At 38.4% G+C, this 23,470-nt stretch overlaps 1 protein-coding gene across 17 annotated transcripts in view; it reads left to right on the forward strand.

Moving 5' to 3' along the window:
- LOC149576935 (LisH and RanBPM domains containing protein) overlaps positions 1–23,470 on the forward strand; it is a 63,875-nt gene that overhangs the window by 14,028 nt on the left and 26,377 nt on the right. For 10 of the 17 annotated variants that reach the window (XM_089820905.1, XM_089820942.1, XM_089820967.1 and 7 more), the window contains exons 3-7: positions 3,779–3,920; positions 4,128–4,275; positions 4,532–4,607; positions 10,207–10,318; positions 10,515–10,600. In XM_089820905.1, coding sequence (XP_089677031.1) covers positions 3,779–3,920; positions 4,128–4,275; positions 4,532–4,607; positions 10,207–10,318; positions 10,515–10,600 — 564 coding nt within the window. The remainder of the gene's footprint in view (positions 1–3,778; positions 3,921–4,127; positions 4,276–4,531; positions 4,608–10,206; positions 10,319–10,514; positions 10,601–23,470) is intronic. The other 7 variants (XM_089821015.1, XM_089820986.1, XM_089821022.1 and 4 more) reach the window with 1 other exon arrangement.

The following is a 23,470-nucleotide window of genomic DNA, read 5'->3' on the forward strand; positions in this document are numbered from 1 at the left end:
TACAATCAATGAGTTAGAAACATGGGTCAATGATTTTGACTCAAAATCACACAGTTAAATCCTGATAGCAATATAACAATATGACTTGCTATGGAAATTATCTCCTACTTATCGATTACAATCAAGTTAACTGAAATATCATAACTAATTATTGAAGGCATCATCAATAAATCTAAATAGAGGATTTAAGTTTTCCATACCCTAAATTCCAAAATTGGAATCCACCTAGGGTAACATCTGCAAAACCCAGATTAGTCCACATATACCACTTAGGGCACAAATAGTTAGACCAATTTATAATGACCAATATCATTTAGAGCATCAAATACCATTATATCAACATGACCAATAATATCTAGGGCATCAAATACCACTGTATCATCCCTTTTCCTATTGCTAATTATGGCAATAACATCTAATTAAAAGATATGTCCATCTTCATTATTCACATAAAAGGAGGACAGTTATAACATCCATCAAGCATGCCTATCTCAAGCATACGTATATATTTAATGTTCAATTTGGAAGATCAATTGATCTTATTGTTTACCAATTACATTGAAGAGGAAAAGCTGATTTCATTGAAGGGAATAATTGATTCAACGATATTAATCAATCTAACATATCTTCAACTTGTAATTTCAAATATCATAAAAGTTAAATACCCGTTACCAGAAGATATTGAATGTAGAATCGTATCTCTGTCTTGTGCAAGTCTTGGCATCCGGTGCAAAGGAGAAGCATTGTTAGGGGTTTAGCCTCCCAACCGTGGACCCTAAATATCCCCACACAATCTCATTTGAGAAAGGCACCTTCAACCTAGAAATAGACATGGAACACCTTGTCCAGCCACTGAGTATCCTGGTACTAGAGTATCAATCCCACTGCTCGACTAGGCATCAAGATCTAACCATTGGACTACCATGAGCTGACTCGGTATTACTTATACAATTTAATTATTCATTAAACAACACAACGGCTAATCACTATCTCCTTCCCTTGAATTCATAATGAATAACCATTTTCCATGTTTTCAAGATAATTATTTAATAACATCATAACGGTTAACTAACATGTCATCTTCACATGAATTGTAACTAATATTACCTGTCGACTGACTTCACATGAAACCTCAACGACTATATGAATAGTTTTATATTGAGCTAAAAATTGAGATGTAACAATGTGATGTGTTGGTGTTGCTCCTCAGGGGGAGTAGTTGTTGTGGTCAGAGCAAAGCTTAAGAGCTCTTTAGATTAGTTTTAGGTAATAAGACTTGGTGAACAAAGCACTTGGTATATTATGTGGCATATGATTTGCCTTCGGATGCACCTGATAGTAGCTTTGCTGTTTGAATCACAGGAATTGTGGAGATCTATGTCCTAAAGTAGTTTGATGTCGGGGGGACGAAATTGTTCCAATTTTTGACATTTTTGACACCCTTTGTCATTAATGTCAAAGGGGGAGAGAATATGTGAAATAACTTCCTACTGTTTTAGGAGGTGTTTCTATTAAGGATATTGTAAAAGTTGTATTGCAATACTACTCTACTTTTGGATTGATAATTTTTCTTACACATGTTTTCATTAATGCCAAAGGGGGAGATTGTTGGATTATTGGTTGGAATTGTTGTTGTATGGGATGTTGACATTCAGGTTTTCTCATTGATGTCAACATATGTTCATATGTTTTAGTGATGAGTTGGATAGACTATGACTCTGGATATTACAAGTTGTTGGACAAACTATAACTTTGGATGTTACGGGCTGTTGGATAGAGCAATACAGATAGTATACGACATTCCTAAGTATGCGAGCTTGTATATATGTTTCAAAGTGAGTATAGACCTTAAGTCTATGGTCGCAGAGGTTTATAAGTTGATCAGTGAGAGTTATAGTTGTTTTGGTGAAGATTGGTTTCTGACCAGTGACAAGGAATTCTGTTAGAGATGGTTACTATGTTTTGAGTATAAGTTGATGGCGAGTTGGAGTCTTGGTATGCAAGCATAAAGCATGGAAGAAGATTTCAATGAGATTATTTTATAAGATTTAAGATTCACTTGAATCATGTTGTGTTGGTCACTAGTGTGTGGCATTTGGATAATTGCTTTTAAGAGCTGACCAAATGGTGCAGCGTGCATGGATTATGGGTCATGGCATGTAGTTTTGATGTTTGTAATTGTATACACTTGTACTAGGTACCCTGTGTACCTGTGCGAGCACAAGGAAACTCCCTTCTATGTAGACTTCTATGGTATTTAGAGAGGCATCAGCACGAATAAAGTAGTAGGTATTGGCCTGTTGGAGTTGTGTGTGGCTGCACACCGAAATAGAGGAAATGTGAGCAAGTCATGGCTAGCTGCATTTAAGAGAAGAAAAGTGCGAATGAGCTGCGTAAGAGCACAAGAGAATAGAGCGCAAGACTCCAAGTAGAATATGAAGAGACAATGGCCAATGAAAAGGCCAAACTTTGTAGTTAAATTTATTGTAAATGAATAGTGTGATTTTGAGTTGAGAATGAATAAAAAACTGACTAGTGTTGAAATCTTTCTGTTTTTGTCATTCGAGTTTATTGCTTGTGTGTGTGTGTGTGTGTGTGTGTGTGTGTTTTGAGGACAAGAGGGGTCTTATTGCACCAACATCAATCGGCAAGTGCTTAGATTTGCAATCGCTCTTCATGCAACAATGGCTTTGTATCAGATTTGAGAATGACCAGAATTTGAGTTTTGAGTGATAAATAACTACATTAAGCTTTAAAAAGTGGTCTAGCAAGGTTAGCTTAGCAAATTTGTATGTCCTCTCTCATGGATAAGAAAGATACATAGAAACAAGGAAACTTCTAACTTGGGTTTCTTGAAGGCAAGTACCTTCCAAAAACCATGTCAAGAATCACCCCAGGAACTCACTTTTACTTTATTTATATATGCCCATAGCAAGGTGGTATGTGCTGAGGAGTTTGTTGTCAGTTCTTGGGCCTCAGATACCTTCGTGAGCAATAAGTCACTAACATACTGTTTGCTACTGTTATTAACTTATAGCTTCTGTCTTGACTGCCCAACAATATTGCTATCTATTAATTAGGAATATGTGAGATACTATGGTCGACATAATTTGGGTAATGTTCTCCTGTGGATTTGATCTCTGAGAAACTGTGTTATAAATTACAGTTCTATATGACAACTGAAAGTTTTCTGTCGCTTGTGATTATATACAAATGAATTTCTTATTTTCTTGGAATTAATAAGTAAACTTTTATCTATGGTGACACAGATTTCTTCAGACAGTTTGTCTAATCTGGTGTAAGTTTTATTTATCAACAAGACTCCGTTTGATTGACTTATAGCCAAATACATCATTACTACCTCCATAGTCTTTTTGATTGGTATGCCGAGTATTTCTTTTATAACTTGCGGAAAATTTGGACTAGACTACCCTATTATAAAGTAGTAAAGATTCTTTAACTCTTCTGGACTAAAAAATGCCTTTTTGTCTTGCTAGCATCTGACAGTTGTTTGAGTTGTTGGAGAGTGTTTTTGATTTAACCTATGCTACAAAAAGACTGTGGACTGTGGAAAACTCATGCATATGGTTGTTTTAGTTGTTAAATTATATATATTGATTCGTTACCAGTTTATTATTATAACAGATAATTTAAGTGTCTTCACTTAATGTTTCTTGGGGAGTTGTTTTCAGTTGTCATTTTGTCGAATCAACACAATGGATTTCAAGTGTTGGATGATTCTCTTTCTTTGATGTATCTAATAATTATTAATGGACAGACTGTCAATGATAATGATGTACGCAACATCGTGCTTGCTTACCTGATGCACAATTGTTTCAAGGAGACTGCAGAAACATTCATCTCATGCACTGGGATGAAACAACCAGCCAACTGCCCCATTGACATTGACAGGAGAAAACGTGAGTGTTACTGATATGCTGAGAAATTTTGTTTTCTGCTGTTATTTATAGAACTTTGTGTTGTTTTAGTCTTGAGACTGATTTCTGTCAGCATTTATGGCAACTTGTAAAACAATTATCTGCGAAGTGTTTGGATTTTCATTTTAGTTAATTGAGTGCCTAATAGTTCTTTGATTTGTTTTGATGATTCCATATGCCCTATTTCAGCAATTTACAATTTTGCTTTGGAAGGAAATGCTTTGAAGGCCATAGAACTTACAAACCAGCTCGCACCTGATCTGCTCCAGAATAACATGGACTTACATTTTGATCTTTTGAGTCTTCATTATGTTGAGCTTGTCCGCATGAGAAAGTGGTATGTGAAGTGTGTTTTGATTACACTTCAATTTAGATTTTTCTTAACCATAGCAAGAGTCGAGATACATATTATCATTTATTATACTGGCTAGAAAAATAAATATCCATATAATATTCAAGATGAACCTTTGCCCTAACTGATTATAGCAACTTTTCCTTCCCATATCTAGATTACTTTTAAACATCAATAAGGTACCGAATATGAATGAACCTACTGTCTGAGAATATAAGTATTTTGTTTATTTCAATAACAGCACAGATGCATTGGAGTTTGCTCAGACGGAGTTGACACCATTTGGAAACCGGGATAAATATGTTGAAAAATTAGAAGTAAGTATTTGTTTCATCTGATTGATTAGTATGTTTAATCTCTAGTAGTAATTGCAAAAAATCATATCCTGCGCTCTGCTAGTCACATTATAATATGCTTTGAGTATCAGCTATATCTGTTTTTTTGATAGCCCAGGGGTATCCCCATGACCCAGCCCAAAGCCCACCCTGTGTTACATTGAACAGCCAAGTTGGGTTTCAGGGAAGGGCAAGCTGCAGTGAGACTAGCCCCTTGGGGATGTACGCAATTGCCTGCGAATCACGTGTCTAAGGCGAATCCAAGCGTCGGGATTTAACCCAAGACAGCCCCTTGGGGATGTACACAATTACCCGCGAATCACGTGTATAGGGCGAATCCAAGTGTCGGGATTGAACCCGAGACCAATGGGAGCAAATTCACGACCCAAGCCAATTCCGCTACTTGTGCAGGCTAGCTATATCAGTTTTTTTTGGTTGGTAATGTATGATAATTTTATTAAATTAAATATCTTATAGTCTTTTACACCAAACCCATCAAACTGCTATAACTGCATATTCTTCTATTTACCTATCAGGCTAGAGACAGACAGATCATTAAATTCGTTATTGCATAACTACGACACCCCGAATTTTCATAATCACTCCCAATCCAACCATTTACAAAAAATTACAACCTACACCCACTAACTGATTACATCAATTTACAAGAACTTCTCATTACAGAGAGACCCAACTATATTCAAAATATATCGGAGGTTGTTAAAGACACTATCAGACTTTAAAATGACTCCGACCGACTACCTGTTCTATGAAGTTAAACCAAAATTCAAAAGCAAGGTTCTTCTCTGTCTGGACTCTGCATGCTTTCGGCTTAAATTCCAGCTCCCCGTTGGCGCCGAGCAACCACTCTTGTCTGAGCCTTGCGTGGGATTATAAAGGAGAAGTCTTCAGCAATCCCTTCCTCAATCTTCTCCAACTCCACATTCAGCTTCATCCATGTCTCCAACCTCTGGTCCATGTAACCTTCTTTCTCATTCCTTCTAGTCCACTTTATAAAAGGAATTATGCGATAGTCTTTGGCATCCTGTTTGTCTTCATAACATTCAGTAATATCTGTTCCCACACTTGGAACAGCCCACTCCAGAATGGAGTCAAGACCATTTAAAATCTCTTTTTCAAACAAAGATTTCACCACCCATTTCACAGTTTCTGTTTCTTCTCCAAATTCAAGTTTCCAGCTGACGAAAATTCCACTCTAAAACATCCAATACGATTGCCACCAGCCTCTTTGATTTAATCTTCAACAGCCCCATAATTTTTTCTTTTTTGACAGGTCCAGACAACCCTTTTTGTTGCAGCGTCGCAGTCACTGAGAAATTTGCTTCCATAATACCACTTTATGTCTTTCCTCTCCAATTTCCTGGTTTTCGAATCCAGAGCAGGTCTGTTTAACCCCCACCGAGCCTTAATAAGGGTGTTTTCCTATGAATGTAATTATGAAATGGTATCTCTGCATAAGCTTGTCTGTGGTGACTAGACCTGTCGTCAGGCCTGCCAGCTTGTTTAATAAACAGGAGCCACTGTTCATATTATGGTAAAATAATGAATGTGTTATTAAACAAAAATCATAAATGATCTATATATACATGTATATGCAAGAATGTTACCATAACGAACAAAGAGAGAGTAATAGAAACATTTTGAAGAGAAGGAGAGTTTCCATATTGAAAAGAGAGAATATGGAAACATAGAAGACGAGTGACCATTATAAATAGAAGTAAATCTATGGAAGAGAGAGAAACAAAATTAGAGAGATTTTACTCTGATACCCTCCCTTAATGGTCAATCTAACTTCAAAACAAAAAAAATTGCAGGAGAATCTTCAAAAGGTGTAAAAGGCAGACTCAGGCTAGTTCAATCCAAAACCTTACTCCATGCCTTGAAATTTGCTCCGTTCTAAATAAATTCTGGCCTCCTATGTTTACTGATTTCATCATGATTTGACATTACCTGGTTCCAGCTCGTGGGATGGTAATAAAAAAACATTCCTCATCACTTTAGCTAGTTAACACTAAGTTCGAGAAACCCACTCAAACATAATTACTCCGCATCACATCAAATTTGATATTTCTCAAGTCTTCTATCTTAAAATTACCCACTCTTTCAAATGAAAAGGCCCATTTCGACAGTTTATCAGCTTTCTGATTTCCCTCTCCACAAATATGTGTTATAGTAAAATTTATAAAGCTTTAGTTTTATTAAAACTGTCCAAAATTGCCACAATAATAGGCTGAAGATGCGAAGCCTCAATCTGCCCTTTCTCAATAGCCCTTGTGATTGTTACAGAATCCCCTTCTAGATGGATTTGTCTACAACCAAGAGCCTCCACCATTTTTAATGCTACTAAAGCTGCTCTCCCATCTGTTATGTTATTGGATCCACTAGGCAATTTCGTTGCTCCTAAAGCCATCACATTGCCTGAATGATCTCTAAAAATAGCCCCAATACTAAAACTCCCACCATTCCTTAAGGCAGCACCATCAAAGTTTACTTTGACCCATCCCTCCGTAGGTGGATTCCATTTCACCAATGCTCGATCAATCTTTTTCATCCCCTGTTTGCTATTTCCATCTATTCTAAACTGCAGGCCTGACCACTCTGATTGAGTATGCTGATCCCATTTTGTGAAGGGAACTCCCACAAGCATTTTGGAGGCTGCAATATGCAAAGTTTCTTCAATGGCCATATTCACTCGAAGCAAAATTTTGGTTACAGGTTCAAACTTATTTTGGAAAATTCTTCCATGACATTTTTTCCACACTTCCCAGATAACAATGGATGGACATATTCTCCATAAACTTGAATAATTCGAACGAGGCATTTTGCTTGGCCAACAATAGAAAAGAGTTTTTAAACTCTCAGGTAAGGGACACTGCCAACCTAATTTACCTTGAAACATCTTCCAGGCCTTCATTGCACCCTTACAATTTAAAAGCAAATGATTAGCATTTTCCTCATTCTTTTCACATAAGCAACATCTGGAAGGGCCCTGAAATCCAAACTTCCTTCTTTTATCATCTGTAAGAATCCTGCCTTTTGTTGCTAAACAAGCAAATGACCTAGCCTTAGGTAAACAATCCTTCTTGCAAACAGTTTAGTAGGTGACATGTCTACCTCCATTTCATTTGACAATATTTGGTTTACTGAATATGCACCAATCTTAGCTACACACCACACCTGTTAGAACTATATTTTTTTCTTTTAATAACCCTGTCATCTGATTTTTTTTTGGTTTTCAGCTATATTAAGATTGTCCAAACCTTTCCAGCCCCATTCCTCTCCATATGGAGTTTTCCTATAATCTCCAAGCAGGCTCTAACTCGATCTCCCCACCATTGCACTAATACATTTCTTTCTTTATCCAAACCTTCCATTGTCCCTAATGCTTTATGCTCACCCGACGAATCCTTCCAGAATTAAGTACACAATCCATCCCCAATCTGCCAAGTTAGGTGTTGCACAATGACATGCCTACAGTCTAGTATAAAATTCCAGACCGTAGAACCTTGAGGTGGATCCTGGATGGTTAAAATTCTATTGTCTTCCTGACTATCCAAATAGTTTGCTCTGAAGACCTTTACCCATAACAGTTTGGGATTTAAATACATATTCCACACCAACTTGGCCACTAAAGCTTCATTCATAAGGTCCCAATTGTGCAGCCCTGTACTGAACTGATTGTTTGACTTGCAAATTTTATCCAAGGCCAACAAAAGTCTCTTTTCTTCATCTCTCCCCCCATTCGAGAAGAATTTTTGCATTCTTTGCTCAATTTTCCTTATTACTGTCTTTGGAATTTTCATGCACATCATTGAAAAGACTGGGATGGCTGAGATAACCAGTTTTAGAAACATGATTCTACTAGTTGAAGTAAGCCATTTGCTTTTCCAACCCTCTAATCTTTTGAGACAACTATCAACCAAAGATTTCCATAATTTTGCCTTCGAAGCTCCGTCAAAAGTGGGATGCCTAAGAATTTACTGGGTAAATGACCAACTTTAATTTCCAGTATTTGACTGATTCTAAACTGTAACTGCACATTAGTATTTAAAAACCTCAGATTTGTGCCAATTAACTCTTTGTCCTGAGGCATCACTATATTTATCTAAGACAAATTTAATCACTCGGGCCTCCTTGACTGAAGCTTCACCAGCTAAGTAAGCGTCATCAGCAAATTGTAAATGAGATCGGGGATCAATACCGTTAACCATTCAGATGCCTCTCCACTGATCATCCGCACTAGATTTTGAAGTTAATCTGCTTGACACTTCATCCAAGATAATGAAAATAAAAGGGGATATGGGATCACCTTGTCTCAAACCTTTTGAAGATTCGAAAAAACCTTGAGGGTTACCATTAACGAAGATTGAGAAATGAGGTGTAGAAATACAACTATCTATCCATTTAATACATGCAGGATAAAAACCAAACCTGTTCAGCACCTTAAGAATGATGCCCTTGTTAACCTCATCATAAGCTGTCCTGATATCCAGTTTGTCCATCATTCTCTCCAGTATGTCTGACTTCACCGTGTGGATTGCTTCATGAGCTAGTATCACCTCCTCATAAATGGATCTATTAGGAGAAAAACCACTTTTTTCTAGAGAAATAATGCAGCCAAGGACCTTTTTCAGCCTATTTGCAATAACCTTGGCAATAATTTTGTAAACTGTGTTACATAAGGATATTTGGCAAAAGTCATCCTAAGATAGTCTATCCTCCTTTTTTGGGATAAGGGTTATGAATTTTACATATAAATAATGTCAGGCAATTGAACATATGATTTAGCTGATTTTAATTTTTTTATAGCATTAGGCTGGTTAGTATCTGTTTCCTCTTTAGTTTGCTTTGCCTGTTTAATGCTTCAAGAGGTCTCACAAGTGGGATAGCTCATATATTATTAACTTAGTTACCGATTTGAGTTCGGTTCTAAGTTTGGGTACGGAAAAACTTTAAAAAGGGGCTAGGTTTGTTTGGGTTCATTTGTACAAAAACATGTAGAAATTATATATATACATATACATACATATTTATGAAGCCTAGAAGCATGAGTTAAAATTAGAATGTCATATAGTATCATAAAATCATACGATTTAAACAATAAAAACATCATAAACTTTAAATCGTCACACTACAAATGAGAATAGAAGCCAACATAAGCCTTTCATTTCACCTTTTATGGTTAAGGATGTCAAAACATTATAAAATTTGCAAAAAAAACATCACTTAAATGACATCCGCAGGTCCGAGTATGTCAAAGTTCGTGCTTGTTTCAACCTGTTTGGGCATGGTTCGCTCTGGTCTGTTCTGACAGCCAGCAAGTTTGAACTGGGTCCTTGATTTTCGAACCCTGCCTGGACAGCAGGTGAACTGGACCAGGACAGGGTACCAGTTCGTACCCAGGCTGGTCCGGCAGGGTTTCGGGTGAACTAGGGTAACTTAGAATATTAGTATTAAAAGACCTACATCATAGTAGTACTGTTGAAATTGTTTAGAGTACTTCAGAGCAGCAGTAATTGTTGCTTACTTCTTAGCTAGCGTATTTGTCCTAGTTTTGCAGGATTGCATGGCACTTTTAGCTTATGAGGAACCTGAGAAGTCACCCATGTTTCATCTCTTAAGCATGGAATATCGTCAAAATGTCGCCGATTCACTGAATCGAGCAATCTTGGGTTAGTTTCCTTATTTTGGCTTTAGTTAGTTGGTCTCTATTCTTAATCTCTTATGTTGAGAATGTTAAATTTAATATCACTTTCTCTTGTGGCTTTATTTCCTCTGTTTTGTATCTTAAATTATTGAATCAGTTATGGGAGAACAGAAGTATATTTCATGTATCTTTCCTGATATTTTTGCTTTTGATTATGGCAGCACATGCCAATCTTCCTAGCTACACATCCCTGGAAAGGCTAGTCCAACAAACTACAGTTGTAAGACAGAGGCTACATCATGGTAAGGTAAGCCATTGCCTTCAAGAACTTTGGATTTGGGTTTTTGTCTCCATTAGCTTTGCAACATAATTGGATCCTTAGAAGCCTAAATCTTTATTGTCTTCTCTGCATTTTTCGAGTATCATATAATTTTACTTTTAGACTTTATTAACAGGGATGTATATCACTGTAAGGGTAGCTAACTATTTTTTTAAGTACAGAGTGAGTGAGTTGTACAATTCTTTGCCAGTGCACTACATATAATATGCTTTTGCCCTAATCCATAATTTGTTTATGCTCCTTCCGAGTCTGTTTGTTTTAGATGATATGAGTCTATATAGTATTAATTATTTGAAGAGTCTGCGACGATTACAGTACATTCCAATATCAGTTTATAATTCTTTTGTGTCATTCCTTTATTGTTCTTACTACTGTGTCTTTTCATGTATTTTGCATTGCACTATTAGGATGTTAAATCTGTTACAAGATTCAAGAATTGGCAGATTAACGGATTTCCGGATGATTTGATTTATTAACAAAGGAACAAATGTGTTCCTTATAAAGAATTACAAGGACATTGTTTCTAAAAGAAACAACGAAGACTGAAGATGAAATTAGAAACAAAATTGAAGACATGATAGAAAACATTCCTATCTGGACTGAAGACAAAAGAGATAGGATAGGAGATAGGAATGAAAGATGGACTACAAACAAGTAGTCGACCATTATAGAAAGTATTTAACTAAGGAGATAATATCTTAATAAAGATATTAAAGATATTATCTTAATACCCTCCCTTAATGGTCAACATATGGATGTCGAAACATTCTGGGATAACTGAGACCCTTTCTGGATCTACAAAATGCTGAAACCAAGAAGCTTTGCCAGAAGAGTGCTATGACTCAAAACAGATTGCAATTACAAAACTTTGTTTTTGTGAAAAAAACGGTAAAATCTAGAATCTCATGCAACCTTGCGTATTATAGACAACATGAAATGATTTTTAAGGAGAAAATCAACAAACCCATAAAAACAGAAACATTTTTAGAAGGTGAAAATGCAGCTTCGCCTTGATCAGGAACCTTGACAACATGTGTTGTTGGTTGGGAAGCATTTTGCTTTGCTTCGGCAGCCAAACGTTTTCGGCAATTGAACTTCATATGGCCAAACTTGTGATAGTAATTACACTATACATTTTGCTTCGTAGAGCCATCCAGGGATTGAGCAGAAGGTTGATGCTAGAAAGGTTGAGAAGACTGATGGTTGCCGATGTTCTATTGAAAGGATTTTGTAGCAAATGCTTGCTCTGAGGAGGCTATAGAAGCACTGTTGCCAAACTGTTGTTTCCAAGGATCCTGTTGCAAAAGTTTGGTGCATAATTCCGGAAACTTTAGATCAACATTAGTTGACGTAATGTTGAGTGTTTCTATGAAGTGCTCATAGGACGATGGTAGAATTTTCAGAGTGATGACTACCATATCCTCTTCCTCCATTTTCCGACCAATAGCTTCGAGCTGATCGCTAATGTCCTTAATCTTTGTCAGATGCTTTTGCAAGGACATACGTTCATCCATCATAATGGAGAACAACTGATTCTTCAGAAAGAATGCTCGACTTTTGTCAAATGTTTCATGCAGCTCCTTCAAATATTTCCAGATTTCTGTAGCTGACTCACTGGAAGGAATCTGCAGTAGCTGATCATTGGTAATAGAGAGCTTGAGAAGCATAACAACCTCTTGATTGTGATCATCAAACTTGTCTTGTTCTACTTGGTCGGAGGTTGAACGAGTCTTTGTGCCTAGAACAAGCTCATCAAAATGACAATACTCGAAGATGGTTAAGATGCGCTACTTCCAGTGGTTATAATTGTGGCCATTGAATCGTAGATTGCCCTCCAACATCAGATTAGTCAAAGATGTCATTTCAAAAAATTTAGGTACAAACTTCAAGACTTAAATTCAACAAGCACAGATTTCAAGGCAAATTCCTAGCTGGCCTAGAAAAAATCGACAAGTACCCAGAAGAACTGATACAAAATCCAAAAAGAATCTGAAGTCGGATTTCAAATCCGTCGGCTTGAAAATTGAGGCACGGAAAACAAGGTACCCACAAAAATTTGATGAAGACCCATTTGAGATCTCGAAAAACCCACCACAAATATGAAACCAAAAAAAGTTTGAACCCCGAAAATTAGGGTTTTCAAGTAGAATAACAATCGGCGGCCAATGAAGGTTTTGAGGGCAAAAAAAATGGTAGATACAGGTGGATTTGAGATAGGTGGATACAGGCGGATTTGTACTAAATGACCACCTGAATGAGGATATATAAAAAAATGGCGGATTGAACACGTTTTCGGTAGACACTGTGCCCTGGATCAAATCCGTGCATTTTTATTCAGACCCGTGCGCTAGACTTGTGCGTTCTTATCATAACCTATTATTCGAACAAGCTACGATTTTTGCAAAAGAACAAGTTGCGATTTCTGCAAAAGAAAACCCGTGATTTCCAAAGAAATAAATGCTACAGGTTGCAGAGAAGAATCGTGGATTGCAGGTTAAGAAAACTTCGATTTGAAAGTGAAAAAAAAAAGTCCAAAACAAATCTCTGTGATTTCCAGGGAATAAACCTAGCCAAGTTTCAAAAAATTTGAGCAAATAATTTCGAATGAAATTATAAATTTTTCAAAAAACTCAAGTATTGGCTCTGATACCATGTTACAAGATTCAAGAATTGGCAGATTAACGGATTTTCGGATGATTGATTTATTAATAGAGGAACAAATGTATTCCTTATAAAGAGTTACAAGGACGTTGTTTCTAAAAGAAACAATGTAGATTGAAGATGAAATTAGAAACAAAACTAAAGACAGGATAGGAAACATTCCTATCTAGACTGAAGCCAAAAGAGACAGGATAGGAAACATTCTTATTTGGACTAAAAGACGGACTACAGACAAGTAGTTGACCATTATAGAAAGTATTTAACTAAGGAGATAATATCTTAGTAAAGATATTAAAGATATTATCTCAATAAAATCATGCCACTTTAGGGGAATTGTATGCTAGCTAGTACAAGCCTCTAGGCCATTTTTCATTGAACATAAGTTACAGCTCATGGATAGACACTACCATTTTTTTTCTGTACAAACGTACTTTATAGATATTATTTTTTTGCTTGGTAAAAGGCTATTAGCCATATTACTTTATTAAAATTTAAATCCTACTTACAAACCGACTCACTAGGAGCATCAGGAGGAAAGAGTTGGCTAGAGAAAACCTCCTGGTATCGCATCAACACTTACCACAAAAACAACACTTACAAATCTGCATCTTTCCTTCTACACATAAGCCCACAGAACAATCACAAACTCAATGTTTCATCACATAAACTTGCCCATCCCAAGCCTTACACAATAGGCCACAAAATGGCCCAAAAGAGGGGTGAAGGTGAACACCTTATTCAAGAGAATGCCATAAAAATACCAAAAAAGAACATGTCTTCACTAGGCAACAGTATCACAATGCTATCACATAGCAAACCCATAAACCCTTAGGACCCCCAATAAGGCCCTGCTAGCCAAAAACTCCCTATATGCCCCCCATTTGCAATTGGCAGAAGTAGCCCATACATCCCTGTTACATCGCTCTTCTCTTTGAGGAGAGACTCTACACTCTAATAGAGTCACATCCCTTCACCCTCAAGGCCATCTCTACCTCCCAAGGAAAAGAAGAGCCTTGATACTCCCATAGACAACAAAAAACAGAGGGGAAAAAACTTCTACAAAAAAAGATAGCTCACATACATCTTTCAACACAACATCTTATCATAACAACAAGACACAAAACAACATATTACAATAACATTTCTCAACAAGAACATAGAATACAAAGGGTGAAAGGGAGACCAGCCTTGGTCCAAGCTATGGCAAGAAAGTTGATGAAGAGCCTCCTTCCAAAACCTCAAAAAAAATCTCTAACTCCTAGATTGTCTCCAAAGTTGGAGAGTGGGCGAACAACCTCTAACTCTTGCAGATCCCTCTAAAAGGGTTCTACACACTTCCTACAACCCTCTTGGGAGAAAGCAAGAGATCTCATTGGTTGGTCTTCCCAACCTCTTACATGCTTCCTGAATGGGTCTTACAAAGGTGACTTAAAAAAAAAAAGTTAATAATATAAGGAATGGTTCTCTAAACAAGATCAACTTTTCAAAAGTTGATTTTCGTCCATCTTGGAAAACCAACTTTTGAGGTGAGCCTACACTCACATGGAAGTGGTCACATTCTTAAGAATGTCCCTTACCCATAGGCATATCATATAGGCCTTAAAAAATGACCTAAACTTAACCCTAGGTGCTCATTTGAACACTCAAAAACCCACCTAAAGTATACATACGGGTTCCAAGTGCTTTGGCCCAACCTAAGGCTCTCTAACCAAATGGTCCATGTGGTAATGCTACAAGATTCTTGTATGACTCACACTTACACAATTCCCCACATTAAAACATGTCATTTCCAAATCACAACACGTGTCAAGTGGCACTACACAAAAGTATACATCACAAATTACACTGACATGCCCATAGGGAAATTACATAATTACAAATTTACAATTATATGTTGAACAAACATTCAGACAATCATGTTTACAAAGAAAACATGATACAACTAGGTATCGTCTCTTCAATAGACACAACCTTGGCTTAACGGATTAACATAAGTTTGGTCCTAGTTCTCCGAATTTAATTTCTTGGGCTTTCTTCCACATTTCAATTCAAATATTAGTAGCCCAAGAAATCGCATATATATATATATAAACAATGTGCAGAAATTACAACATCATATAATTCAAATCACCTTTCAATCAAATCAATTCAATTCAATGTTTTTTCAATATACAACATACGTGGCTCACATTAAAACCATTACCATGTCACATTAACTTATTTTACCATCTCCAGAATCATCCCATAAAGAAAATATTCATCACATCATAACATCTTTTCAATTCAATTAACTCTAATTAAATCATGAACATTAAAATCATGAGATAACAATCAAAAGTAAGGTAATTAACCATAATCATGGAATGCATAAATAAATAAAGATGCATAAATAATAATGTCATCATAAGTGAGTAAGCCAACCATAAAGTAAAAGCATCCCACCCTAAACTATCAATCCCTGTCAATATAGTCTATGATTTCATAAAACATAAACATGATATATCAGCAAAATGAGTCTAATATGAAAATGTATCAAATGCTACGATGGCTTGGGGTGGGGCCTTACACCACATATTGTTTTTTCAGAGAAATGAACCATTATGTAATCAAAGTATTCAATCATCCAGAGGTAAAGCATAGCAGAATCAGGCACATAATTCATAATTTATTCCCTGATCCGCTTAAGCCAAATGTGTCCTTTGTTCAATACTTAAATCAAAAAATTGAGAGCTTGTTAGATCCAGAGATAGTTGAGAGGATAGTGAGGTATATGGTTTTTGCGTTTAGAAGGCCGACATCGAGATTGTAGGGAAGGAAACTTGAGTTCTCCCCAACAGGGGTCTATGATGCAGATGCACCTGTACTTAGTACGACACCTGCTAGTCCTATCTATTGTGTTGATGATGGACCCAGTTCACAGAGATCAATAGATGTGTCAGTACCCTTGGTGAATAGCGCCACTAAGCTTCAGCACATTGAGGCCCCTAGAGTTGTTGCAAGTAGTGCAAAAACAGTTGATGCAGTTGTTACTACTAATACTTCAGGCTCTCTTGAGGAGGGAATTATTATTGGAGATTTGTATGGGAGTTGTCATAGTGTTGCTCCATTGCAGGAAGCAGTTGCTTCCTTAGGTGGGACTGATGCATGTATGGAGTCACCTAGCTGTGATGTTGGTGATTTCGGTGTTACAGCGGAGTCAATATATGTGGGTTCATGCCCTAGCGTTATTGATTCACAACCTGCAATAGAGTCATGTTTGCAAATTCAAGTGACGACAGTTGAGACTCTGTTAGGTGATGGGGATGCAAATAGTGTGGACACATCTGGTGATTTGTTGGATGATGCTATGAATTGCACCGGGTATAATACCCCTTGTCAGATATTGGGTGATGACTCGTGAGATTTTGGATGAGTCCCGAGATCAATGTTTACAAGATCTTATTATTGAGGTGGAAGCTGAGACAGGTGGGGAGATTGAGATTGTGAGGGCTTTTATTTCTTCGGAGGAGTTGTTTTGAGGTACATAGTTGTTGTATCTCGGGTGCAGAGTTGTGCAAGGACGATAGCACATGTATGAGTGATCTTGTGGTGGACAGTTTTGATTCAGTTTCCTATCACAATGCAGTTAGTGAGACACAAAGTTTGCATAGGAGTTAGGGGTTACAAAGGCATCATGTGACTTATCAGCAGAAGGTGTGAGTGATAGGGACATTTATTCATCTGTTGATCATTATGATGCTATTCGGCATATGCTAGCTACATATGGTTGAGGTGCCCCAGTGTTAGATGAGCGCGGTGATAATAGTCTTTCCCTAGCAAAGGTTCATGCGCTTCGAGAGGCTGGTAGGATCTTGAAGCATAGTTACTCTTAGTTAGTTAATGACAGAGATTACCTTCTGGAGTGGGGTAGCACCTGCTATGAGGCGTTGTTAGGGAAAGAGGAGGTAGTTGAGCTCACCTGGGAACTTGAGGCGATGGTGGACTCTCTTCAGTATACTCAGTTGGCTCTTTAAGAGTCACAGTCAAGGCTAGGTGAGGTTACCGTGGAGTTAGAATGGGTATAGTCAACACCAACCCCAAACCCTGTTCAGTTACATATTGTGGTTGGTGGTGAGTTTGCTTCTACGGTTGAGGATGAGGGATGTGATGATGTGGCGAACACATTCGTCCATGATATGAGTATAGTATGTACTGAGCAGGCGAGAGCATCTGTGGAGACGGGCTCTCATGGTGATTTGCTTCCTTCTACTGGAAGTGAATCTATTTCTTCTTTTCATACAACTAGTAACATTGGACAGTTGACATTGTCACATTTTCGGAGAGATCGATTGTGGATTGTGGGGGATTAGATTGATGCTTCCACATATAATTTCTATTGTATTGAGTCATTCATGGAGTATTTGCTTGACAGCTTGGATTTGCGAGAGGTTTCATACAGTACATTTGAGGGTGCTCTCATTTGGGGTTCTTGTGCTATTCGACGATTGGTGAAGAAGATTGTAGAGACCTTGGCTACTATGGTTCCCAAAAGGGATTTTTTGGTTGGGCTTGTGGAGAGGTTTGACCAAGATCTTGCCCGACCAATAGTTCAGAGTCAGAGATTGGAGCCATCTTCTAATTTCCAATTTGATGACGATGAGCCCTTGACATAGATTGGGAGTTTTTATCGGCATTACACTGTGAGGAGTGCTCATCACTTTCCTTTTGACCCACAGGTGGAGGACTTGGTTTTTAGTGTTATGGATGGTGAAAGAAGGTTTGGTATTCATTACACTCGTAGAGGGCGTACGTCTCCGCTAATGGAGGGAGATTCTAAGATACAGGGTATTGTGAAATAGTTGGATGTGCTAGTAAATGAGATGAATCAAAATCACAAATGGATGACCCAACTGATTTCAAAGTCGAGATTTGAGCAGAGAATGATATCACTTTTTCTAAGAGTGGAAGGTGATGATACAGTTGCGGCTTCAGATTTGCAGGACATCTCTTATGAGACATTGCATGAGTTGGGCACAATTGAGGTGGAATATGATGAGAATTTATGTTAGGTTAAGTCAAATGATGCAGTTGTTGGCATGAGTTCCTCGAATCATGTATTTGATGGCGATGTAGTAGTAGTGGGAAGCGATGCAACAATAGTGGGAGCAGGAGCATGCGAGGATACTATCATGTCAGCAGCCACTTCTGTGTCGGTTGAGCCATCCAGTAAGGAGTTTAGCAGTATGAGAGTGGTTGTATATGTGTGCTCTGATGGTAGTACAAATGAGGTGAGCGATGTAGTGATAGAGTCATGTTATACTATTGATCAACAAAGTGTTGATGTTCACTTCATGAATAGTCCTATGTTTGACATGGATGCAACATTGTCTTATGACAATCCATTGTTTGAGGTTGATATTGATCACTCACCTGAGTGGAGTTGGGCTCAGTTCTCACCATTTGTAAAGATTCAGTTTTGTGTTGCAGCAGTTAGTAATGTTCCTATGTCCACAGATTTTGACGTGGCTACACCTATGGTTGATATAGCTGGCATGAGTGCATATGGTTCTCCTGTAGCTAGGTCTCTTCAACGGATTGTTGATCTGAATTCCGGTCTAGTTTATATTATATGGGTGACAACCAGGATGAAGATATTTCTTGTGGGGGATTCTTCTGGTGATATTCTGACTCCTACATCATTAGCACAAGTTTTGAGTGCGACACTGCAAGTTATGTTGTTGGTCCTGATGATGTAAGTGGTTTGTAGTTGGTTCAATATTAACAGGGGTCTCACGCACTACTTCATTTGGGATCTAGGTGGAGGTCAGAGTTCACTGTTATTGCTTGATTGCTTGAGGGAAAGCAATCTCGGGAAGGGAGGACTGTAATGTCCCCATTGGTTGCCACCATTAGAATTTCAGGGATTAGCCTAATATTGGATCTTCGTAGGCTAATGAGGATGGTTAGAGGGTCTTCTGAGAATTGATTCATCTCCAACATTCAACGATTTATGGATTTGACCTCCGTTTGATGTTATTTGCACTCCATTTTCCATACTATGTATAGTAAGTCAGGGGTAATAGAGATGGACCCTTTCTATTTTTAGAAAGTGTATTTGGTCACATGGTATTGTGAAGAAAGAATCTTGTTTCAGATGGCATGGCAATCAGACAAGCATTTCAAGAGATATTAAAGTTCAAGTGACTTAAGTGATTTATTTAAATATTTTAATGTTATAAAGTTATAAAGTAACTTAAGTGACTAAAAGACGAAATTGGCTTTTAATCCCACGTTGCCTAGTTGTTTGTGTCTTCCCTCATATCGAGGCTATAAAAGCATGGAGCTACATTGGCATTGACACCACAAATATATGATATTATTCAAATACAAGGTTGCTTAAATGTTATTGGTTGCTTTGAGGATGAAACCCCTTAAAGGCAAGTGTGAGAGTTGGATGTAGCCCCAGCCTCTCATTAGTAACTTTTCATTTTCAGGTTATAGCTGTATGGTGGACTTAATTATTAATCGAATCAGCCTCCAAGAAGTAAGTACAGTAACCAGTGATAGAAGTTTCAAATTCTGATTATAAAGAAATTAGTAAATGCTAGGACAAACCCAGCTGAAGTAAGTCTAGTCGCAAGGTCTCAGTTAATGGATGACTACTAAACGAGTGTGGCTGGAGTATTAAGTGCAGACGGTACCAATAGGTGTCTTTTCTAGCCTCATAGCAAGAGGCAACCACTGGTAACATTCTGTGGAGGAAAGACAAGGAGGACTGGCTATTGTGGATGCTCCGCTTTGAGACAACAAACCAAGTGTTGCGTGGCAGAATCAGGTCATCACAGGCATGGCAGGGATTGTGAAGAATTGCAGAGAAACATTGTGAGGCCGCAGTCAGTGTACAACTGTCGGTAGACCTCTTACTGCAGTTGGTATTCCACCTGTACATGCATTCTCAACAACGGTAGTCTATACAACAAATCAGACCATCTCTGCTCCAACATAGTAGTAGCATCAATCCATTACAGGTGTCGAGTATTAGCACCGGAATAGAGGTTATTACTGGCCACTACAGGTGTATCATTATTGAACCATTAATTTGTTATGCAAAGTGTTGAGACTATAATATATGAACTGTATTGGCTATCATCGTGTATGTGTTATTTAATAAGCATAATATATTACAAGGTAATTGGTAAATACTTGCTTGTTAATAACAGAGACCGAAAGGTCAATTTATACAAAAGAATGAGACGATTGTTTCCTTAAGAAACGATTGTAAAGAATAGAAACATTCTATTCCAGAGAAAGCAAAAAACGAAAGCAAACTAAAGCTAAAGATATTTACAAGATAACCATTAACTAATAATAGACATCTTATCTATTATTATAATACCCTCCCTTAATGGTTAATCTATCTAACACACCAAGCTGTCCTCTGAATTTGACAAACTTATCAGGACCAAGAGGCTTGGTGAGAATGTCTGCAGTCTGATCTGTGGTAGGAACATACTGTAGATCTATAGTCCCGTCTTCAACCAGCTGTCGCATGTAATGACAATGAACATCCACATGCTTGGTTCGTTCATGGAAGACTGGATTCCATGCTAACTTGATAACGCCTTCGTTATCAACAAATAGAGTAGTCGGTCCTGCTGGTAACATCTGCATATCCCCAAGCATCCGATGAAGCCAGACAGCTTCACATCCTGCCTTAATAGTCCCTCTGTATTCAGCCTCTGTAGAAGAGAGAGAAACTACCTGCTGCTTCTTGTTGGTCCATGTGATTGCATCCGATCCCAAACTGAACACATATCCAGATGTTGACTTTTTATCATCAACAGAGCCTGCCCAATCTGAATCTATGAACCCACTGAGTTTAGGATTAGAACTCCGAGAATACAGAAGTCCATAATCAGAAGTGCCCTTCACATAACGAAGCACACGTTTTGCTGCCATCCAATGATCAGCCTTAGGAGCTGTCATAAAGCGTGAAATATAGCTGATTGCGAAGCTGATATCAGGCCTAGTAGCAGATAGGTAGATGAGGCTGCCTACTAGTTGCCTATACGTAGTATCATCAACGGAAGGATAATCAGACTTGGCTGATAACTTGAGACCTTTCTCCATAGGTGTAGATGCAGGTTTGCAATCCTGCATTTGGAATTTGTCTAACAAGGCCCTGACATATTTGGACTGAGAGATGAATATACCAGAAGACTGTTGCCAAACTTCAACACCTAAGCAATAATGCATGAGCCCAAGGTCAGTCATATCAAAAGACTGGCATAAGTGTTGTTTGATTCCCTGAATCAAAGATGCCGAACTGCCAGTGATGATCAGATCATCCACATAGATAACCAGAAGGATGATGTCATTGTCAGTAGTCTTGATGTACAGATTTGAGTCTGAAGAACTCCTCTTGAAGCCTTGATCACTGAGGTATGTATCAATCTTGATGTACCATGCCCGAGGGGCCTGCTTCAAACCATAGAGAGCTTTTACCAATCTGAGAACCTGATGGTCTTTACCAGCAACCTTGAAACCAGGAGGTTGCATCATGTAGACCTCTTCATGGAGATCACCATTCAGGAAAGCACTCTTTACGTCCATCTGATGGACCTTCCAGCCAAACTGTGCTGCCATGGCTAGGACTAATCTGATGGTGCTCATCTTTGCAGTAGGAGCAAAGGTCTCCTCATAATCAATGCCCTGACGCTGAGAAAAGCCTTTTGCTACTAAACGAGCTTTGTACTTATCCGAAGTACCATCTGATTTGTATTTGATATTGTAGACCCATTTGCAGCTAATGGGTTTCTTCCCTGGGGGAAGATCAGAAAGGACCCAAGTGTTGTTCTTCAGCAGGCTCTGGTGTTCAGATTGCATGGCCTGTTCCCACCTTGGAATTCCTTTAGCCTCGGAATATGTTTGAAGTTCAAACACACTATGAATGTTGGCCATAAGAGCAAAGTTAACAGAATCTGTAGTTTTGCTCTTTTTCCGAGCAGTTCTCCCATCAATGAGCTCATCATCATGAAGATCAGCAAGTGTCTTAGCCCACCACTTAGGCCGGAGAGGAGAATGACCAATAGTAGTACTAGGAGATGCTTGATCAGCAGGATCCTGATCAGAAGAATCTGGATCAAACTCAAGTGAAGCATCTTCAAAACGAGGTGATCCTGCAGGAGAAGCCGGAGGTGTTTGTACAAGTATCACTGGCAGGACTGGAGCTGTAGGAGCTACTGGAGCCCTCCCATCAGGTGGACCTAATGGAAGCCGAACTCCCAAATCATGAACCTGCATAGGCTGGTCTGCTGGATTAGGAACAGGAGAAACAGGCATGAATGGTCCTCGCTGCTCATCAAAGACTACATCGCGACTGTATATGAGATGAGATGTCTCAACATCAATAAGGCGGTAGGCTTTGTGAAGACTGCTATATCCAGCAAGCATCAGTTTCTGACTCTTGGCATCCAACTTGGTGCGTGAAGCATCAGGGATCCAAACAAAAGCAAGAGAGCCAAAAACCTTCAGGTGACTGATTCTGGGCTTGCGACCTGATCAGGCCTCTTCCAGAGTTTTACCTTTGACCACCACTGTGGGTGACCGGTTCAACAGATAAACTGCAGTGTTAACTGCTTTTGCCCAAAAACGCTTCAGAACATGTCTGTGTTCGAGCATGGAACGAGCCATCTCGGTGATTGTCCTGTTCTGACGTTCAACTACACTGTTCTGTTGTGGCGTGTGGGGTGTGGTGAACTGGCGTTGGATGCCATGTGTATCCAAGAAGCTGGAGAAAACATTAGAACAAAATCCCCCCCCCCCCCCCCATTGTTTGATCTAAGAGTAATAATAGATTTCCCAGACTCTTTTTCAACTAAGGGTTTAAACTTCTGAAATACAGTAAATGCATCGGATTTCTTTTTAAGGAAATACACCCACATTTTTCTACTGAAATCATCTACAAACAACAGAAAATACCTGTACCCAAGAACAGAAGGAGTGGCCATAGGGCCGCAGATATCAGCATGAACAAGCTGAAGTACTTGAGAAGCTCGCCAAGAATCGCCGCTGGGGAAAGGTGTGCGATGTTGCTTCCCAGCCTGACATGCATCACAAACTCCAAGGTGTTGGGTTTGAATCTCTGGCAAACCAAGAACAAGCTCATCCCGAGCAAGTTGTGAGAGATAATGCACA

This window comes from Cupressus sempervirens, chromosome 1 (genome assembly GCF_028749045.1).
Source record: "Cupressus sempervirens isolate cs-2001-9-10 chromosome 1, ASM2874904v1, whole genome shotgun sequence".
NCBI lineage: Eukaryota > Viridiplantae > Streptophyta > Pinopsida > Cupressales > Cupressaceae > Cupressus > Cupressus sempervirens.